The following is a 20,000-nucleotide window of genomic DNA, read 5'->3' as shown; positions in this document are numbered from 1 at the left end:
AGGCTAACACACTCTGACAGTTTTATATCCGCGGTGAATCAGTAGAAATGTTTTCAGGAGGAGAGGCTTCACCTCGGCTTCCTCGCAGTTATTTATTCCATCATACGGCGTTAAAAACACCTTCATATAAACACACAGACACATTCTGAAGAGCAGCTTCCTCTGATCCCAGCGCCTGACAGACAGCTTGTTACAGTACAATACCTGATGTACAATCCCACAATGCACGGCTGCAGATCATCTCTCTGCCTGCCACACTCGTTTCCCCGTCTACACTCTTCCATTCACCAATCGCTGCTCGTCTTTTCTTGCAGCTCGGATGAATCGCCTGCCACAGAAACAATCCTCAGAGTCTCTTATTACCCATCTCTCCTCCGTGAACAAAAGGCCCTCCCATCCATCCTGCCTCCTCTTTTCTCTCGCTCCATTCATGCCTCATTTCATCCCTTCAATGGACTTCGCTCCTCTGTGTCTCTAATAGACAATTTGATTTTTCCCTCATTGAAGACTTGATCAATTCCTCTTTTGGGAAACATAAAGGAGGCAGAATTAAAGCCTCCGGTTAGGGGATACGTATGAGTACAGTACACACAACGCTGTAATAATATCTGAGGTGTGTTTTTGTTTGTACACATTGCAGCTGTTCAGTGTTACTGTGAGGTTTCCTCATGAGGGAGGAGCAGCTAGGAGAGCTAAAGCGACGGCTAAAAGGAGTCAAGCAGTGTTATTATGACTGACTTAACAAAAACTGTTTCAGCCAAATATTCAGACTGTATAAAAAGATGGATGACGTTACAGCTCCCTGAAAGTGAAGCCAAAACATTTGGAGCTCGCCCTGCTGACTGAATGCAGTATAGGTCATAAGCGCCGCCTCCTCCATGTAAGCAGTGTGACATGGGTTGATTGACGCTGATTAATGTCCATGTCTTACAATGTTACAATTCACTTAGCAGACGCTTTTATCCAAGGAGACGTACATCAGAGAGTAAGTACAACTCTAATCTAGTCATATACCGCCAGCAAAGCAGCAGGAACAATATGGGGTTAAGCATCTTGCCCAATTGGACATGTTGCTCAGCTAGGGATCGAACCCTCAACGTTTCATTTGAAAGGCGATGACTCTACCAACTGAGCCACAGACACCCTATGTGTTCATTCTTCTGAGAAGTTTGGTGTTAACTTGTTACATAATGAAAAAAGAGTGACCTGCTCTTTGTTTGTAAACTGTCTGCAGGTACAAAAAAAAAAAGTAATTGGCGCTTTATAAATAACAATTAATTGATTGATTAATTAATTGATTGACAGGTGGGCACGTTGGAGCTGTGTGCCAGCAGGCTTAAGGCCCGCCCCTGCTCCACCTTTGCCTGTTACCTGACTGATTGAAAGTTGGGTTCAGATATCATTTCCTATCTGGCGACCACCATCGTTGGGCTTCACAACACCCCTTCAGAGACCAATGGGTGATGTCACTGACACTACGTCCATGTCATATTGATTCTGTGGGTAAAAAACAGGCTGTAGCTTTAAGACTCACCTGGGAGCGTAATGATAAAACTCCAACCTTCATTAATGTTTCCTTTATCTACTTTTGTTCTGATTCTCCAAAACCCTCAAAAAATCCCCGCCGCAGTTTGTGTTCTTGCTGCAGTGGAAGAGCGGGCATCAGGACGAGAGTGAAGGACGAGTCGGCCCATCGATGTGTTTGGCCCTCGGGGTTCAGGTGGAGCTGCCTTGGCTGCGTGCGATAAGAGCGAGCCCTGCAAACCCCAGGAATTTCCTCCGGGGTTGATACTTTTAAAGAACCCTGGACACACAAAAGCCGAGGAGCTCATCAGAGTCTCTGAAAGGACGGCAGAGGAGATGGGGGGGGGGGGGGGGGGGGGGGGCTGTCCTCTCCTTTCTCCCCTTCCTTCCATTCTGTCTCTCTCTCTCTTTCTCCCTCAGTCTCTCTCTCTCTCTCTCTCTCTCGCCCTCAGCCTGTCTCTCTCTCTTTCTCTCTCCCCCACAGCCTTCTCTCTCTCTCTCTGTCTCTCTCTCTCCCCCACAGCCTGTCTCTCTCTCTCTCTCTCCCCCTTAGCCTGTCTCTCTCTCTCTCTCTCTCTCTCTCTCTCTCTCTGTCTCTCTCTCTCTCTCTCTCTCTCCCCTTAGCCTGTCTCTCTCTCTCTCTCTCTCTCTCTCTGTCGAGCTGCCTTCACATTGAATGGCTGTCTGATAAGCACTGTGATTACATTGATTTGGTGTAGGGCCATTTCCAGCGTCTATCCATCTCCCCCTCCTCCTCTCTCTCCTCCCCTTCCATAGAGTGGAGCTGCTCAGAGATGCTGCAGGTGCAAAGATCTGACAGTTTGGACACACACACAGAAAACACACGATGGTGAAGTGTGTCAGAGGAGAGGGCGTTCAGAGGCCACCTCTGTTGAGAGTAAAGAGGGGTGTGTATCATCCAACAACACAAAGGAACCTCACCGTTAAAAGGTAATGTCCATGTTTTGAAAAGCTGGGTCCTATTCCTACATTTTGGTGTTTTAACCCTGTTTCCACCCAGCGGTCCGGTTCTGTACGTTACACATTTCATGGCGTTTCCACTGTCAAAAGTTGAGAATGGTATCAAAATAAACGATCCATACAATCCTACTTTTTTGCTTCCCTTCTGTTGGGGTGCAAAGTGTATCAATCCGACCTAAAAGCCCACCGTGTTTAAACATCCCGTGGATCTGGAGAGAGTCATTTCAAGGCTGTTTTTGTTTTTTTTCAGGTTATGGGCTCACATTAAACATTTTCAACTTTTCAGCTCAAGACGCAGAGTCGCTGCGCTCGTCAATGTCACTTTTTGCCGAAGCAGCCGATCAAACCATGTAGGAGGTCTTTACCTCCACATGGTGCTCCCGGCTGTTTTTCCCCACAGAAACGCTCAAGCATCTTTGGAGTGGCCATTCCAAACGCAAAGCGTTTCTGTGTGATCAGGCCCTTACACCCCACGGATTAAAATGTACAGCAAAGTGGACGCAGCTGATGATGTTAAACAGATTTAGCTGTTTTGTGTTTTTGAGAAAGAACACCCAATCTCAAAATATAAACTGGACACTGATGGCCTAGCGGTAAGGTCGTGCATGTTTGGAGGCTATAGTCCTCTAAGCGGACGGCCAAGGTTGAAGTCTGACCTGTGGCTCATTTCCTGCATGGCGTTCCCCATTCTCCTGCTCTATCCACTGTTCATTCTCTGAATAAAGAAACGGGTCATAATGAAGAGAAATCCTGCATGCTCCCCTCTTCTGAAAGCAAAAGGTGGGACTGACACCCAGAGATTCTTTTTGTCTACAATATTTGAGCCTTTTCTTTAAAACGGAGCACAAACATAAACAGGAAGGACATTTAGCCGCCTCGTTTGAGGTAGAAGAAAAGATCTTCTCTGTCTTTAAACAAACCCTGCACTAACTGTGAGGTATATCAGACCTACGCTTATTAAATACTTTTAATAACTAAGAAATAGATCCTACATGACTACAACTCTCCAAATATTAACTGCTGCTTGAAATATCAGAAACTAAAACTTCCACCTCAGACAAGTCAAACGATGAGAAATGTTCTGTGAGGCGGCGTTCGGAGGACTCCATGATAAATTCATCGCTGCCATCGTCAGCAGAGGACAATCCAGCACAATTATCAATCTTGATGAGGACCGGCCTCAAACGATGTTCATCCTCACGACACTCAATTACCTGGAGCTAACCCTGGTAACACAAAGAGCCCCGACGCCCTTCAGGACGTGCACTTAAACCTGATAGAAGTAGAAGAAGAGTGCGTCGGGTTTAAGTTGATTCATTGTGTGCAGCTCCGATGATAAAACATGCTCCGAGTGTGTGATTGTCTTTGTTCTCGTCATTGATCCCGAGCTACAAAACCTGCCCTACATCCTGTGTGTCGCTGTGCCGCTCCGACTGGCCTAGATCTGAAGTGACGTCTGATTCAGTCTCGACAAGTTGGGTGTCATTCAGATCCTCTTCCAGCATTCATCTCGACTACAAACAAACGCCGCGGGTCTCAGCGGAGCCCCCCGGGCCAACGTGCCAGACGACTTCTCTGCTGCTGCTTGTCTGCTTGGCACAATGTGACTGTGGAGGAGCACGGCGACACCAGTGTGTCAAACGTGTGTGTTTGTGTGTGTGTGTGTGTGTGTGTGTGTGTGTGTGTGTGTGTGTGTGTGTGTGTGTGTGTGTGTTTGTGCGGGTGTGTGTGTGTGTGTGTGTGTGTGTGTGTGTGTGTGTGTGTGTGTGTGTGTGTGTGTGTGTGTGTGTGTGTGTGTGTGTGTGTTTGTGCGGGTGTTACATGTGAAATCTGTTGTGAGCTGACACATTTATTAAAAGCAGCTTCTGAAAATAGACACTGTATTCATATGGCCCAGGATCTGTGTAAGGGAAGGCCCCGACTGAAAACACAGAGAGGAATGTCACCGCTCGAAAGCAGCGGCTGACATTTAGCTGAAAAGATGAAGAAAGAAAAACCTGTGAAAAAGCCAAAATTAGACCAACCGACCTCTGAAGTCATGTGGAAAATAGTTTATGAATCAACCAGAGAGGATTCAGATTATTCCTGGTGTGTTTCTGATGTGCTTTGAAAGAATTTAAATAATCTCAACCCTTGTCTTTCTGCCTCTAAATGTGAAGAGAAATTAAAGTTAAGAGTCGTCAAAAATTAACATAAATTAACACCCGCCCCCTCCATTCTAGAGTCCATGCTCACACAGGTCACCATGTGGTGGACTCTGAAGCTTCAGTGTTTATCCAGCTCTGCATGGGTCTGTAAACCTTTCTGTGTTCTAACCTCTCTCCATTTTTCAAAAGCATCTCCAATATTGATCCTAGTTTGAGCACGTTTCTGCTCGTGGAGCTTATTAGAAACATGCAGAGGCTTTTTAGGTCGGGTACAATCACTTCTATCTGAACCACTTCTCTTGCCCGCTTCCATCGCTGCAACACCTGTTGACCTGATAACTGCTCTCATATCTGACAAACTGAGGGGCGTCCAAAACGGTCAAAAAATGAGTTTGTAACTTTCTGGTTTCATATGATTCCTGTGTTGTGTTCGTACCGCTGAGCAGGGGCTGGTTACGTCTGTGTGTGGGGGGCAGCGGGCCCGGCCGCTCCAGCCGCTGGTTCAGAACTCTGTTCAGATGTCCTGTGTGACGGAGGCTGCCCACGGTCACGCTGTGCAGGTACACCGGCTCCACGAAGTGGCTTAGCAGCGCCCCCTGAAGGCCCAGGATGTTCCACCTGGAGGTGAAGATAGAAAGAAGTGTGACGGTCGAGGGAGAAGGAAGAAATGTGCAAAAGGAGGAGGAAAGGCAACGGTTTGGGGAGGGAGAGAAGGTTGGAAGGGAGACAGAATCAGGTGGAAAAATCAGAAAAAAAGAGGGAGGAGGGAGAGAGGAGGGGAGAAAAAGAGAGCGAACTTCAATGACAGGTGGAGACAATTTGATCATTATCTTGATGTGGGACGTGATGAATAACAGCCTGGACTGACAGCACACATAATCTGACAGACACACACACGTCCTCAAACCATCACCACAGACAACAACAGCAACAACAACAGCAGCAGCACAGCCAAAGGTCAGTGCATCAGCATTCATTACATGGAACAACACATTACCATGTGTGCATTCATCAGTGCCACAGAGGTTAATGCACTGCAGGAGAGCCGTGTTGATCGCCCGGCGCTCGCTTTGTGCGATCACCTCAGTGTTTGTGCAGAGATCCACATGTGACACAAAATCACTGTGAGGCTAATCCTCACGCCTGGTACTGTAGCCAGCTGGTCGTGTGCCACTTTCAGCTGAAACCCTCTCTATTTAGCCACCAGATGCTAATTTATGGATGCAAAATGGTAATTAGCGTGTTTATTATCAGTCCTGCCCTTCATAGAGAGAGAAAGCGGCGTGCTCTCTGCAGCTCTGGACTAATGAACTTATGCCAGGCACAATCAAAGCCTGCACGTTGAGCTGCTAATTTTTAGATCATTGTTCTTTTTGTTAATCAATGTCTCTTTATCATGGATGCAATTAAGGCTGCTGCTTGTTTTTTTTCTCTTTCCTCGCAGACTTAATAATCACTCATTATGGCTTCTTTCCATCTCCAGGAGTCAATTAACATCACGCAGCAGCACCCGCCTACGCTTTACCTGCTATCTGTCTTCAGGATCTGTCCTTCCTCTTTCAAACAGGGAGGAGGAGGAGCGTGCACACACACCACACACACACACACACCTCCAACAAAAACAGAAAGAGTTTAGCCTGAAATATTAATTTACCCAGAAAGCGACACCGTGAATCAGAAACATCTTCTAATCTCATGCAAGAAAAGGCAGCCATCTGGCTTGGGCGTGTGAATTTAAAGAGAGGAGAGACCTCTTCTCCCTCTCTCTCTCTCTCTCTCTCTCTGTACATCATTTCTTTTCTTCCCTCCCCCCGCTAAACGCCGACCATTAAAGTAATGTGTTCATCTGCATAAAACTGCACTGGAATTGAGAACATCATCGTTATATAAAAAGCCATTTAGGCCCCTCAATTAAATCCAGCTGTCGACTTCAAATCAAATATTAGTAAAGGAGCTCTGCATGGCCGGGATTAAGAAAACAAAACGAGGATCACCAGGTGAAGCGTCACACATTATCAGAAATGTTTACGATGAGAGCAAAGATCCTAAAATCCCCCGCGGTCAGGGCTGAACTAACTGTAATAAAGTGCAGGAGCTGGAGGACGTGGGCGAATAAAAAGGTAATGGGAGGTTAGGAAATGAGTGTGACAGAGGATGAGAAGAGCATCCACGGGATCACTTCAAGACTGCAGCATGTGTGTGTGTGTCCGCGGTTCCACATTCCACCCTGACCTTGATAAACTGGCCCCTGGTGACCCACTCACTTTAACGACGGCCACCCATCATTTACACCGATATAAAAAAACAGAGAGAGGAGGCTGCCGAGCAAAACGAGCGTGTCTGCCGTCTGGACTGGCAAGGGGAAGGAGGAGGGAAGAAATGGGGGGGGGGGATTTGTGCAAAGGAAAGAAAAGCGGGTGTCCCTTCTCCCTCCTCTCTCCCTCCGTCACTCTATTTTTTGTAAAGTAATTGCTTTCACCCCCGTTGGTGACCTGGGTAGATTTTAATCACACCATCTCCAGCCCGGGCCAACTGAATCAAATTGGTCAAATTAACAGAGGCTCCACAGGAGAAGGCTTCACCTCTGAGTGTGTGTGTGTGTGTGTGTGTGTGTGTGTGTGTGTGTGTGTGTGTGTGTGACAATCCTCTCCCACACACAGAGCAGTGTCTCAGCTGTAGTCCTGCATGGCTCAGTTGGCACAGTGTGCTGCTTACTAAGCTAAATTCACGGGTTCAGTTCCCGTTAAGGACCCCGTCCTGGCAGAAGAACTGAGATGATATTAAAAACTGATTTAAGAGACGTCCAGGTAACTCACCTGGAGGAGTGTGTGCCTTTTAACACTGAGTCGTTATCATCCTTTTCACACATGCACAACACTCCTGAAAACTTCAGGAAGTTTCAGGCTGAGCTACATGTGTGAACCAAAACAGATTCATTTTCACCCTGACGAGTTACAGATTTTTTCCTGCCAGCTCTCGAGTAAAAATTTCGCCTGATGTTATCAAAATGTTAGCATGACGTTTATAGGCCGTCGATAAATGGCTACATTGGAAAGGCTCATTTATTACATGCACGTTGATAGGTTTGTACATATAAACTTGAAGATCGACGAGGAAAAACCTATAAGGGCTAGTGTCTGCTGAAGCGAATGTTTTTCTTCCAGACTAGGATCAATATTGGAGATGCTTTTGAAAAATGGAGAGAGGTTAGAACACAGAAAGGTTTACAGACCCATGCAGAGCTGGATAAACACTGAAGCTTCAGTGTCCACCACATGGTGACCTGTGTGAGACTCTAGAGAGGAGGGGGGGGAGACAGCTCTCTACAATGTTTAGAATTTGGACTGCAGTACCTATTTTAAGAGAGTCAGAGTTACATACTGTTCTTTTAAATCCACATTTCTCTCCTTGATCCTCAGTTATCATCACTTCTTAAAGTATTCCTCATCATTTTAAATTTAGATCCTAAAGTTAAACAGATATTTTTATCTCCAGTGATCCAATATCACTATGCATATGTGTGTGTGTGTGTGTGTGTGTGTGTGTGTGTGTGTGTGTATGTGTGTGTGTGTGTGTGTGTGTGTGTGTGTGTGTGTGTGTGTGTGTGTGTGTGTGTGTGTGTGGTGGAAGCCCCCCTCTGCCTGTAAAGATGCTCGGGTGTGTACACATCGCTGCCTCACTCCTCACACATGAGGACTGTGTGAAAATGAAGCGTGAGAGCAAAGCTGTCCTGATTTAGCGTCGCCGTCTGTCCTGCTCAGGCTGCCAACATGTGCACAATACATTCAGAACATAATCATCTCACAACACAGACACAGAATCTGCTCCGTCTGATTCATGAATGTGTTACCAGAAGTAAATAATACAGGAAATATGTGAAGAATCAACGGGAAAACAGAAGTGTTTTTGATATATTTATAGGGCTGAGAGTGTTTCCCTCACATGATCAAATCTAGATAAATACCCCACAGTTAGCCCGAGGAGCATCACTCCTGCAGATTAAAACAATGACGTGATTAATACACTAATTCATTAGAGCGGGATTAGCCGTTCAAGTCAAATATGGGAAATCAATACTCTCAGGACTGAAAAGATTTCACATCCAGCACGGCTCAGGCTGACACAAACACACACACACACACACGAGCCGAGGTAAATATCAGACCCACCTGTACCTCTCTCCTGAAGCACATTTTAAACAGCTTTGTTTAAACAGAGATCAGTCACTCTCATAAAGAAGCTTATCTCCTCATAAAGTTAACCCTTTAATCCATACTCTGACCACCCCTCGCTCTGACGTCCTGCGTGGGCCGATGTGATGATCATGTTGGCTGCTTGAGGGTTATGTCAGACTTTAATGTGTCGACCTTTACGGTGAAATCATCACGATCTACACGCTTTAATATGTGCTGCTCTGAAATAACCTCCCCACTCTGAACAAAAAGTAGAAATTACAGAATTTCATCTCTCACTGGGCTTTCACATTTGCAGAAAACTCCTGAAAAACTAGCCTTTCAGTGGTGGTCTTGACCGTCTTGATTTAAAATCCAGATTCCGCCCAGTCAGAGACCGAGATGAGACCGAGTAAAAATGCTTTGGCTTCTGAGATGAGACCCAGATCGAGACCTTGATGAAGTGGTCTCAAGACCGCTCTTCAGACCAAGACCGATTTCGAGTAGTACAACACTAAGCCCTGAAGTTTAAAACCAAGAACGTGTCTGACCTCTGAGAGCTGGTTCTAATGATTTAGTTTCGACCCGGTGACCCCAGTGAAAAGAGATTACTAACAGAGAGTTTTATTTTACAACTCAAAGGTTTCCTCTGACCGCTCTGACCTGGTGATCTTGTCGGTGCAGGACATGGTGATGAGCTGCTCGCCCTGTAAAACGCCGTCCCACGTCTGGACCGCCCCTCGACATCTCACGGGTACGGTCCCCTCTCCTGACTCGATTTTGGTCCGCAGGTGGCTGCGGTGCTTCCTCATGAGGTGTCTGCTGCTGTGGACTACAAAACAGAAAGACATAAAACCACAGCCTGAGCTTCACGTCTCCACATTATGTCACATCGAATTACACGGATTTACTGCAAACCCAATTCAATTATTCAGTAATGAAGTCTGTTATTTCTAAATAACACCAAGCAGATCTAATCATGTCAGCCAGCAGCCAGGACTCATTCTGAAGATCTCTGATCAAATTAAATAAAAAAAACAGCAAAGATTCAGATGAAAACAGTGAAACATTTCTATTATACTTGAATCAAACGACACAGCTTCCAGTGGAGGATCAAATCTGTCATTTCTTTCTGAGCAGAAGTTTAAATGAGGTTAAGGGCTTCATTTAGGGAATTAAATCTTTTATCTGAGGACGGCTGGCTGTCTAATTGTTAATGAAGTAAGTGTTTGACTGATTGTTGCTCCATGATGATGATGAGCAGGCTGCAGTTCAGAGAAGAGGAACCTTTTCTCTACACAGAGAAGTTTCCACACAGCCATGGTGTTCTTCATTAAAGACATTAAAGGAGCAGTATGTAACTCTGACCCCTAGTGTTTAAAATGGGAACTGCAGTCTAAATTCAAAACATTGTAGAGAGCTATTTCCCCCCCCCCACCCTCCTCTCTAGAGTTCATGCTCACGCAGGTCACCATGTGGTGGACTCTGAAGCTTCAGTGTTTATCCAGCTCTGCATGGGTCTGTAAACCTTTCTGTGTTCTAACCTCTCTCCATTTTTCAAAAGCATCTCCAATATTGATCCTAGTTTGAGCACGTTTCTGCTCGTGGAGCTTATTAGAAACATGCAGACACCTTTCAGACACGTGCCTTGTTCGATGTCCTAGGCCTGGAGGTAACTAGTTCTTGTGCACTGCTGGGATTTTTACAATCAAGAAATTCAGAACAATTCACAATAACTAATCAGACCTATTTGTTTTTTTGTACCAGGCTGTAAACATGTTTGTTTCTGCTGTAAAAACAGGCTGTTGTGTGTATGTGACTTCTTGTGTTCCTGCAGCCAACCTCAAGTGGACACTCGATGAACTGCAGGATTTTGCACTTCTGTATTGGCTCCATTTTTCAAGACCCGAGGTTGCCGCTTGTTTGAACCTTTTCCAAGTGGATTCATGATTGTGCAAGGCAGAATGGCCTGTATTATCCTGATACTATAAAAGTATAAGGTGATCATAAAAAGTCTGTATCGTGTAAACTGAAGAAGTCAGGGAGAAGGAGACATTCAAACAGAGGAGCAGGATCAATTGTTTGACTTGTTTTTGGTAAATTACAGCTTGGATATCTCCCTAATATGGAGGCCGGGGGCATGTTGGTTATCACTGTTTCTGTTTAGTAACCTCTCCTTTCTTTGGATTTAAACACTCTGTCCTTCCTTCCTTTCCTCCATGGATATGACAGCAGCTTCATTTTAAGCCCAGACTTCCAGCTCAGGAACAGCCATGAAAAGGTACTGTGTAATTTTTATAATCTCTAAGAGTGCAGCAGAACATTTAAAAAGGTTTAATGAGCAGAAACATCAGGTTCAAAGGCTTCTGCAATCACTCTCTCTCTCACTCTCTCTCTCTCTCTCTCTCTCTCTCTGTTCCCGTCTTTACTGGTGTCAGAAAACATCTCTGCATGTTATGTATATTCATGGAGCTAAAGTAGAGGGGAAAAATAAACGTTCGACTGATGGAAACTGCGGACCGATTACATTTCTGAGCTCGTAGGCCGTCAGGAAAATGCTGGTCAGATCGTCTAAATAAATGTGCTATTTATTTTCAGTGTGTAGGCAATAAAAAGTCATGTAGTCAGCACGGCGTGGCTTAAAGAGGCTGAAGACACGATGTGACATGAAAGAGATCCAAACGAGAGGCGTCTGTGTTTGAGAAATAAAAACTGAATATCTGCACGAGAAAGTATTCTGACTTCCTTAGAGAACGAGACGTTATTGCTTCATGTAGAAAGTCATCATGTGTTTAATAAAATCAGATTTTCTTTGATTTGTCTTCAAGAACCAATCAGCAAGATGTGTAGAGAGTGAAATGATAAAGGTATCTTACTATCTGATCAGACATTAAGGAAACATGCTATGTTGAAGTGCTGGCTTCTCTGACAACAATGCAGCAGCCAGTATGTCCTCCTTCTAACTTTAGATTCTGCTCCTGAATGCTCTGGATTTGTTTGGACCAGAGAAGGTAGGCGCTTTTAAGACACCCCCACACGGCTGTTTTGGACGCCCCTCGGTTTGTCAGATATGAGAGCAGTTATCAGGTCAACAGGTGTTGCAGTGATGGAAGCGGGCAAGAGAAGTGGTTCAGATAGAAGTGATTGTACCCGACCTAAAAAGCCTCTGCATGTTTCTAATAAGCTCCACGAGCAGAAACGTGCTCAAACTAGGATCAATATTGGAGATGCTTTTGAAAAATGGAGAGAGGTTAGAACACAGAAAGGTTTACAGACCCATGCAGAGCTGGATAAACACTGAAGCTTCAGTGTCCACCACATGGTGACCTGCATGAGCATGGACTCTAGAGAGGAGGGGGGAGGGGGGGGAGACAGCTCTCTACAATGTAGTACCCATTTTAAACACTAGGGGTCAGAGTTACATACTGCTCCTTTAAGTGAAGCCAACATGTGTCCAAATTAAGAAACAGAAAGGCATTGTATCTTACGGTCCGTGGAGATTTCATAGGGCGAGTTGAGCCTCCCGTCCCCACACGGCGACGTGCTCATGTACATGTGGAAATGGACGTTGTCTCTCAACCTGAAGCCGCACTCCTTGTGTCGCACGAATATCGACTCCTCCCAGTCCTCCGGCCTTTTACTGCAGCAGAGAGAAGAGAAAAACAACAAGTAGGAGGGTGACTGATGAGAAGGGTAACACCATTCATCACATCCTGAGAAATAGATTTCCTCTTTTCGTTCCCAGTGATGGAGCGAGGCACCGATGGACACCGAGCCTCTCGGACCAAAGTCCATTCACCTCCTGTCAGAATGACTCGTGGACATTACTTAGGCTGTCCACATGTGCAGGGAAACATGGAGACTGAATCTATCCTGTGGTCTATACACTCTTTGAGTCTGAGTCACAAAGGTGTCGTCATGAAGGACTTCTAAAGAACTGGTCCAGGTGAGATGGTGTTTGATATACTTTATTAATCCCAGAGGGGAAATTCTGGTTTTACACTCTGTTATTAAGAGACATGTTTCTCACACACATAGGCTTGAATCACAAACATGCACAAACAGGAGCTGTGGACATGCATTAGTGGAGAGATGTCAGAGTGGGGCTTCTACACAAGGAGTGCACCAGAGCAGTTGGGGGTTCGGTGCCTTGCTCAAAGACACCTCGGCAGTACTCGGGGAAGTACATAAACATGTCGTTTTGGTTTAGCGGAGTAGCAAGAGGAAAGAAGTTAGAGTGGATTAAATGAAATCTGACACAGCAGGTACACTTTTCAAACTGTGATAATAACGTAACCTAAAGACAGAATCAGTGATTATATGTCTTTTCTCATGGCAGCCTGGTAACAAGTCACATGATCCATCTCATCTATTAACATTGAGTTGAATCTTTGCGTGTGGCTAAAGAGTGGTTGTCACTTTAACCTACAGAAACTAGGCCGTTGTTTAAGGCTATAAGAAGGAAAACTACATTTACGACTCACACACACGTTAATGCACACACATTGTATATTTACATCCTGATGCAGAGCACGACAACAGTCTTAATAGAACCTCTCCTGCCTCTCCGATGTCCTTTACTGAGTGTAAATATGGCAGATCTGGCATTTTGTTTGGTCATTTCATTATGAGTTATCTTTCCCATTAGCCATTTTTACTCTACCTGCCAGCCAGCATTGTGCTAAGACAAGAAGTGTGTGCCGTGTATGCTAATATGACATTCAAAGATGGAGACTTCTGGCCACTAATCTGATGAATCAGCCTCGCTATCGGGTTCCTCAGGGAGTTAGAAAAAACAGACAATATATACTTGTGAACCGGAGGCAGTATGGGGTCAGAGCTCATCAACACGCTCTCGTGATACTGGTGAGTATAATGGTGAGAGTTTGTGCAACACGGCAAGCTGCACACACAAAGCAGAAGCACTTAAAAAAAGTGCTAAAAACAAACAGTCCGTTTAGACCCTGAGCTGAAGCAGGTAAGTGTGTGATAATATGCTTAGTTAGCTGGAGAGAAGTGCGCACATATGGCTCACTGTGAGATACAGCGGGGCTTCCCTCCACTTGGAGGTTATTAAAAAGGAGAGGGTTTGCAACAGGACGTCAAAACAAACCGGATTTATAATGCTGTTGATCAAACTTTAACTGTAATAATAAATGTAACTGATTACTTTAACCCAAGGACTGTATTTGGGTAAAATGTTACATAAAACACATAAAGATCCAAAACTTAAAGGGACAATTATGATGCTTCATGAGTTATTTTATACTTAAAGCTCACATATCTTCCTCCTCATCTTCAACCAGTTTATATAAGTCTCAGATCTCCCTAAAACATGTGTGTGAAGTTTCTTGTTCTAAATCCACTCTGATCCTGTATTTGATCAATTGATCATCCCCTCTATTTCAGCCCTGCTCAGAAGAGGCTGTTTCTGTGTCTGTACCTTAAAATATGTAAATGAGCTGTGTCTAACCACGCCCACTCTCTGGAAGGGCTTGGGTGTCTCACTCCATGTCCTATTGTTTACGGTGAGAAGGCAGACTCAGAGGGCAGAACAAACACCTAGCTGTGGGAGTGTCATCCACCTGGGGGAGGGGTTACTGCCCTTTGTGATGTCATGAAGGGAAAATCTCCAAACGGCCTGTTTGAGCGCACATTTTCTGAAAAGTGGAACTACTGACAAATTTTTACCTTAAGTAGAGTTCCAGTTGAGAGTAGAGGAATCGAAGCAGCGCTCTGCGGGCCGTGACTTCAGCGTGACAGTCGTTGACCACCTGACCCTGGTCGCTCAGGTACTCCCCGTTGATACACTTTGTCCCCGTGGATAACGCCACCACCTGGGCGTGCCTCAGGTCCAGACCTGTTGAACGAAAACAGACAAAAGTTGTGCTTATTGTGCTGGTCACAAGTCCCAGTGACTACATTCAATCCTTTATCCAGGAGCGTAACACACTATGGTCACATGGAATGCAGAAAGGTTTACAGACCCATGCAGAGCTGGCTAAACACTGAAGCTTCAGTGTCCACCACATGTCAACCTGCGTGAGCATGGACTCTAGAGAGGAGGGGGCGGGGGGGGAGACAGCTCTCTACAATGTTTTGAATTGAGTTAAATGCTCACAGACCACAGTCATCCTGTCTCCTGATGGTTTTCTGGGAAGCAAGAGTCTCTGTAAGGATTCAGGTCTGAGCAGGTCCATGTGAGCAGCAGACGAGACTGACAGATAGACGGAGGGGGTGCAGAGAGGAGGGGGGGTTTAAGGGAGGATCAGCACGTTAACGGCATGCCATTCCTTCCTCTGCAGCCACAAATCTCTCCCATCGCTCTGAAAGTCAGGCTTCACCGGCTCCTGGCAGACCTGCAGGCATCGCCGGGCCAGCACATGAGCTTTTATCAGCCTCGGCCCAGATGGCACTGTGGCGGTGGAGTCCTGACACCTCCTCTGATGAGGGAGGGGAAGGAGGGCGAGGGAGGGAAAAAAGTCAAAGGAGGGAGGTCTGTGTGTGTGTGTGTGTGTGTGTGTGTGTGTGTGTGTGTGTGTGTGTGTGTGTGTGTGTGTGTGTGTGTGTGTGTGTGTGTGTGTGTGTGTGTGTGTGGGCGGTGGAGGGAAAAAGAGCCTAAAGACCACAAAGAAAAGGAAAGTCTGAGGTCAGGTGGAGAAAGTTCGACCTAGACTCCAGAAATGATTTCACTTTGAAAGTCATTTGGTGAAAGAAAAATGATATGCATGGACTTTAAATGAGGTGGTCAGTTAGATGGCTCACTTCAGCTTAATTTACAGATCCTTTAAAATACTTAACACCCATCCACACGCACCCCGAGGATAGTTTAGACTACACAAATAGCACAAATAGAAAATAAAAAGCTTAAATTCTGCACTTTCAGAATGCATGAAAATTCTCACAAAAATCATAAAAAAGTGTGCACTACTGTGCAGATTAGGGCGGCGTTCATCATAGATCACAGTCTGTTTGGTTTTAGAAACGCTCTTCCTGCCTTTGGGGCCGCAAGTTTGATTGAAGCAGCATGTCGACATGTTCAGAATTTCATTGGCTACAAGAAGAGTCAGTCATCGGCACAGTCACGTACAACTGGCCGTGTGTAGATACATCAGATCAGGGTCAGACACCTCCTTTTTAATGAGGCTCTCATTGGCTATTACAGGCTGGGAACAAGGAATGGATGGGAGTTATTGGCCAATGAGGTGTCAGAGTGTGGCTGCCATTTTGATGTTTTGCAATCAGAAAAAAAATGCGTTTATAAAAATGAATAATTACAAAAAATACAGTAATAAATAACAAAAAGCGGTTGCCTCTGTATGGATGTGATGTGTTTGGATTAAATCGTTCTTTGGATTTGGATCATGGGGACCCTTAAAGATGCTGCAGGAGCGTTTTTGAAGAGAGAGAGAAGAGTTTTTTTGTCGGTGGTCTGACAGATGTATAGATTGTGGCTGCTGTGGTGTTTGGATCTTGAAATTGTTTACATGGTAGGAATTACAGGAATCGTAGCTTTCTATTGATGTACGGCATTAGTGATATTTATAAAAAGCTGTTGCGTAAATTAGGTAGGATAATGAGAAATAAGGGCTGTGTGAGTAATAGAAGAAACCAGCGTGAGAAATGACGAGTGTTTGGAGCTGTTTAAAATTCAGAGGTGAAATCAGGAGATTATTCCAGTCGTGTCAGATGTCTGTTCACCAGTGAGTCTGGATCTGCTCCAAGTTTCTGACGGTTTAAGGAGGTTTCTCTTAACACAGTTTCCAAATGTGAAATAATTTCTACACTCAACTTGGATGAATACAAAAACAAAACGTAGAGTCCAGATGTGATTCTGTGTGTTTAGAAAAGGTCTACATGAGGTCTTCTATGAGTCACTGTGTTCATGTTTTCACACCTACTTTACAAGCACCACACATTTGTTTGGGTGCAAACAGGTGATTAACAGATTCATGGATGTAATGTATGCATAGCTTCAGAAACATTCATTAATATGCTCTCATGTATATCTCACTCTGATGCTAAGTGAAAACTGCAGGTTAAAGCTATTGTACTACTGCAAAGGAAGGTCAGATTTATGACCGTATAGATCTATGACTATCTCAACATCATGAGGAGAACTACACACACACTCACACACACACACACACACACACACACACACACACACACACACACACACACACACACACACACACTCCTCCTCGGTGACAAAGTCAGTTGAAAAAGGTAACAGACTCTCCAAATTTCATTCTCGTGCTTTTCCTCGCCGTTCCACTCTACGATTGTTTAGATCAATTTTGCAGTGGATAATTTCTGCTGCGATGCTCACTACCCTGCCATGAAATTGGCAGAGAGGTTGCCTTCAGTTTGCAGGAGAGGAGAGATGAATGAAAGAGAGAGAGAGAGGGAGAGAGAGGAAGCGAGAGAGAGAGGGAGAGAAAGGGAGACAGAGAGAGAGAGGGAGAGAGAAGGAGAGAGACAGAGAGAGGGAGAGAGAGGGAAAGAGAGAGAGGGAGAGAGAGGGAAATAGAGAGAGAGAGGGAAAGAGAGAGAGGGAGAGAGAGGGAAATAGAGAGAGGGAGAGAGAGAGAGAGAGGGAGAGAGAGGGAAAGAGAGAGAGGGAGAGAGAGGGAAAGAGAGAGAGGGAAAGAGAGAGAGGGAGAGAGAGGGAAAGAGAGAGAGGGAAAGAGAGAGAGGGAGAGAGAGGGAAAGAGAGAGAGGGAGAGAGACAGAGAGAGGGAGAGAGAGGGAGAGAGGGAAAGAGAGAGAGGGAGAGAGAGGGAAAGAGAGAGAGGGAGATAGAGAGAGAGAGAGGGAGAGAGAGAGGGAGATAGAGAGAGAGAGAGGGAGAGAGAGGGAGAGAGAGGGAAAGAGAGAGAGGGAGAGAGAGGGAAAGAGAGAGAGGGAGATAGAGAGAGAGAGGGAGAGAGGGAGAGAGACAGAGAGAGAGGGAGAGAGAGGGAGGGAGAGAGAGAGGGAGAGGGAGAGAGAGAGAGGGAGAGAGAGAGGGAGAGAGACAGAGCGAGACAGAGAGAGGGAGGGAGAGAGAGAGAGAGAAGGGAGGGAGAGAGGGAGACGGAGAGAGAGGGAGAGAGGGAGACGGAGAGCGAGGGAGAGAGAGAGGGAGAGAGAGACAGAGAGGGAGAGAGAGGGAGGGAGAGAGAGTGAGAGGGAGAGAGAGGGAGATGGAGAGAGAGGGAGAGAGAGAGAGAGAGAGAGGGAGCGAGGGAGAGAGACAGAGCGAGAGAGAGGGCGAGAGAGAGAGAGAGAGAGAGAGAGAGAGAGAGAGAGGGAGAGAGGGAGAGAGACAGAGCGAGACAGAGAGAGGGAGGGAGAGAGAGAGAGAGGGAGAGAGAGAGAGAGAGAGGGAGAGAGAGAGAGGGAGACAGAGGGAGACTGTGCTGTTTTAAACCAGGAATAATCAGCTGCATGACACACAGAAAAACAAAGACACACACACACACAGAGACAGAGGGTCAAAAAGCAGGAGGTAGCGGAGTCAGAGGCTCTCTTCACACACAGATGCCTCTGTTACTGGTGATTCAAAGATGTCACACCGCAGGATAACAGCACCGTCAGGAAGCATGCACGCCACACATGGCGAACTGGAAGTGCTCACGATGGAAAGTGCACTCTGCACTGTTCACTACACATCACTGTTCAGTGTCAGCCGCCTCTTAACAAGAAGACAAAACACACAACGCTTCACTACGGCAACTCAGGAGGTAAACACAGCGACTTCTCTGACACGTGTTTATTCATCAGAGTATTTTTATGACCTCACCTGCAGCTAAGCGATGCAGGGTGCAGAGTGACAGTCAAACAAAGCAATTTCCCTGTCAAGAGTTTAACAGGTGGAAGTGTGAGGAAGCTGCACTTATACTCCATCTACTGCCAGCAATGTGAGGGCTGAGTGTGTAAATAAATGTTTATTAATAACAAACCTGTCCGTCTGATCTGAAGGTACAAAGTGTTTGACAACAACAACAAGATCAAATCATAAAAGTTACAAAGAGCAGGAGTAACAATAAACCTCAAGAGTCAAGAGGAGACAGACTCCAATAAGAGCACACTATGACTCAGTGTAACATTGAGTTACCAAAGGACACCTCGGACATGTTGCTGCAGGAGCTGGAGATCGAACCCTCTAACTTCCTGGTAAAAGATGACTGACTCTACCAACTGAGCCACAGCCGAAATCCTTCCTGCATATTATCCAATATGCTCTTTTGTAAAGCGTCTTCAGATGATGCTTGTTATGAATTGGCACTATACAAATGATTGATTAATTGATTTACTTGATAAAAAGTGGGACTGATTCTGCAAAGAGAGAACTTTTAAGAACACCTTGGTGGCTGTAATTATGAGGGTGCATGAAAAATATTTCCATTGCAGCACTCCTACCTTCTCTGACTGACCTTTTTGAACTCTCTCTCAACATTAACATCACAGTAATGTGCATGGGCGGTTCTAGGCAGTCCCCCCTGTGGCCACCCCTCCAAAAGGAAGAGCCCCCCTCATAACACATACACAGTATTTGACTCAACAACCGGACTCACAATCTAGTATTAAATACTGTTACTGAAACAAATATAAACATGGTATTTAATGATGGTATCTATTTTTTAAAGCGATCATCTTTGTCTATTTTTCACCTGGGTTTAATGTTCCCCTCTGACAAAACAAGTGGTCTAGAACCGCCACTGGTAATGTGGAGGCTGAAACTGATTTTATGCGTTACATTAACACACACTGGACTTTTAATTTATTGAGAGTAGATTTATAAACACTGTAAGATTCATTTTGTCACTTTTCATTGTCAACTGCACAACTCCTCCATTGCACCTTTTGTAAATTTTGTGTTTTTTTTAGATTTTTATATATTTGTAATTACTTCTTATATTTTATTATTTAAGTTCTTGCTATTTCCTTTGATAACTGTTTAGCACCAACACACCTGACATGACATGTCCTCAAACTTTGATGAACTTTGACACACAGAAAACGAGAGCTCAAATCTGAATCTACCCTCCAACGCCAGCAACAAACTGCTTCCTGATAATCCTTTCATTATCTCTGAGCAGCACAAAGATGACGACTTTAAAACATCTGCTGCTCTCAAGGTCATCTTTGAGTGAAGGCATTTAAAGCTCAGTGAATCCTTCATCTTTCA

At 45.2% G+C, this 20,000-nt stretch overlaps 1 protein-coding gene across 1 annotated transcript in view; it reads right to left on the bottom strand.

The window, feature by feature from the left end:
* adarb2 (adenosine deaminase RNA specific B2 (inactive)) overlaps nt 1-20,000 on the bottom strand; it is a 173,066-nt gene that overhangs the window by 6,749 nt on the left and 146,317 nt on the right. Inside the window, exons 5-8 of the mRNA XM_020645365.3 lie at nt 14,516-14,684; nt 12,313-12,464; nt 9,488-9,656; nt 5,089-5,270 (exon numbers count right to left, since the gene is read on the bottom strand). Of these exons, the coding sequence (XP_020501021.1) occupies nt 5,089-5,270; nt 9,488-9,656; nt 12,313-12,464; nt 14,516-14,684 (672 nt within the window). The remainder of the gene's footprint in view (nt 1-5,088; nt 5,271-9,487; nt 9,657-12,312; nt 12,465-14,515; nt 14,685-20,000) is intronic.

This window comes from Labrus bergylta, chromosome 20 (assembly GCF_963930695.1).
Source record: "Labrus bergylta chromosome 20, fLabBer1.1, whole genome shotgun sequence".
NCBI lineage: Eukaryota > Metazoa > Chordata > Actinopteri > Labriformes > Labridae > Labrus > Labrus bergylta.
Note: the sequence above shows the minus strand (reverse complement) of the source record. Positions and strands in the feature narration are given on the sequence as shown.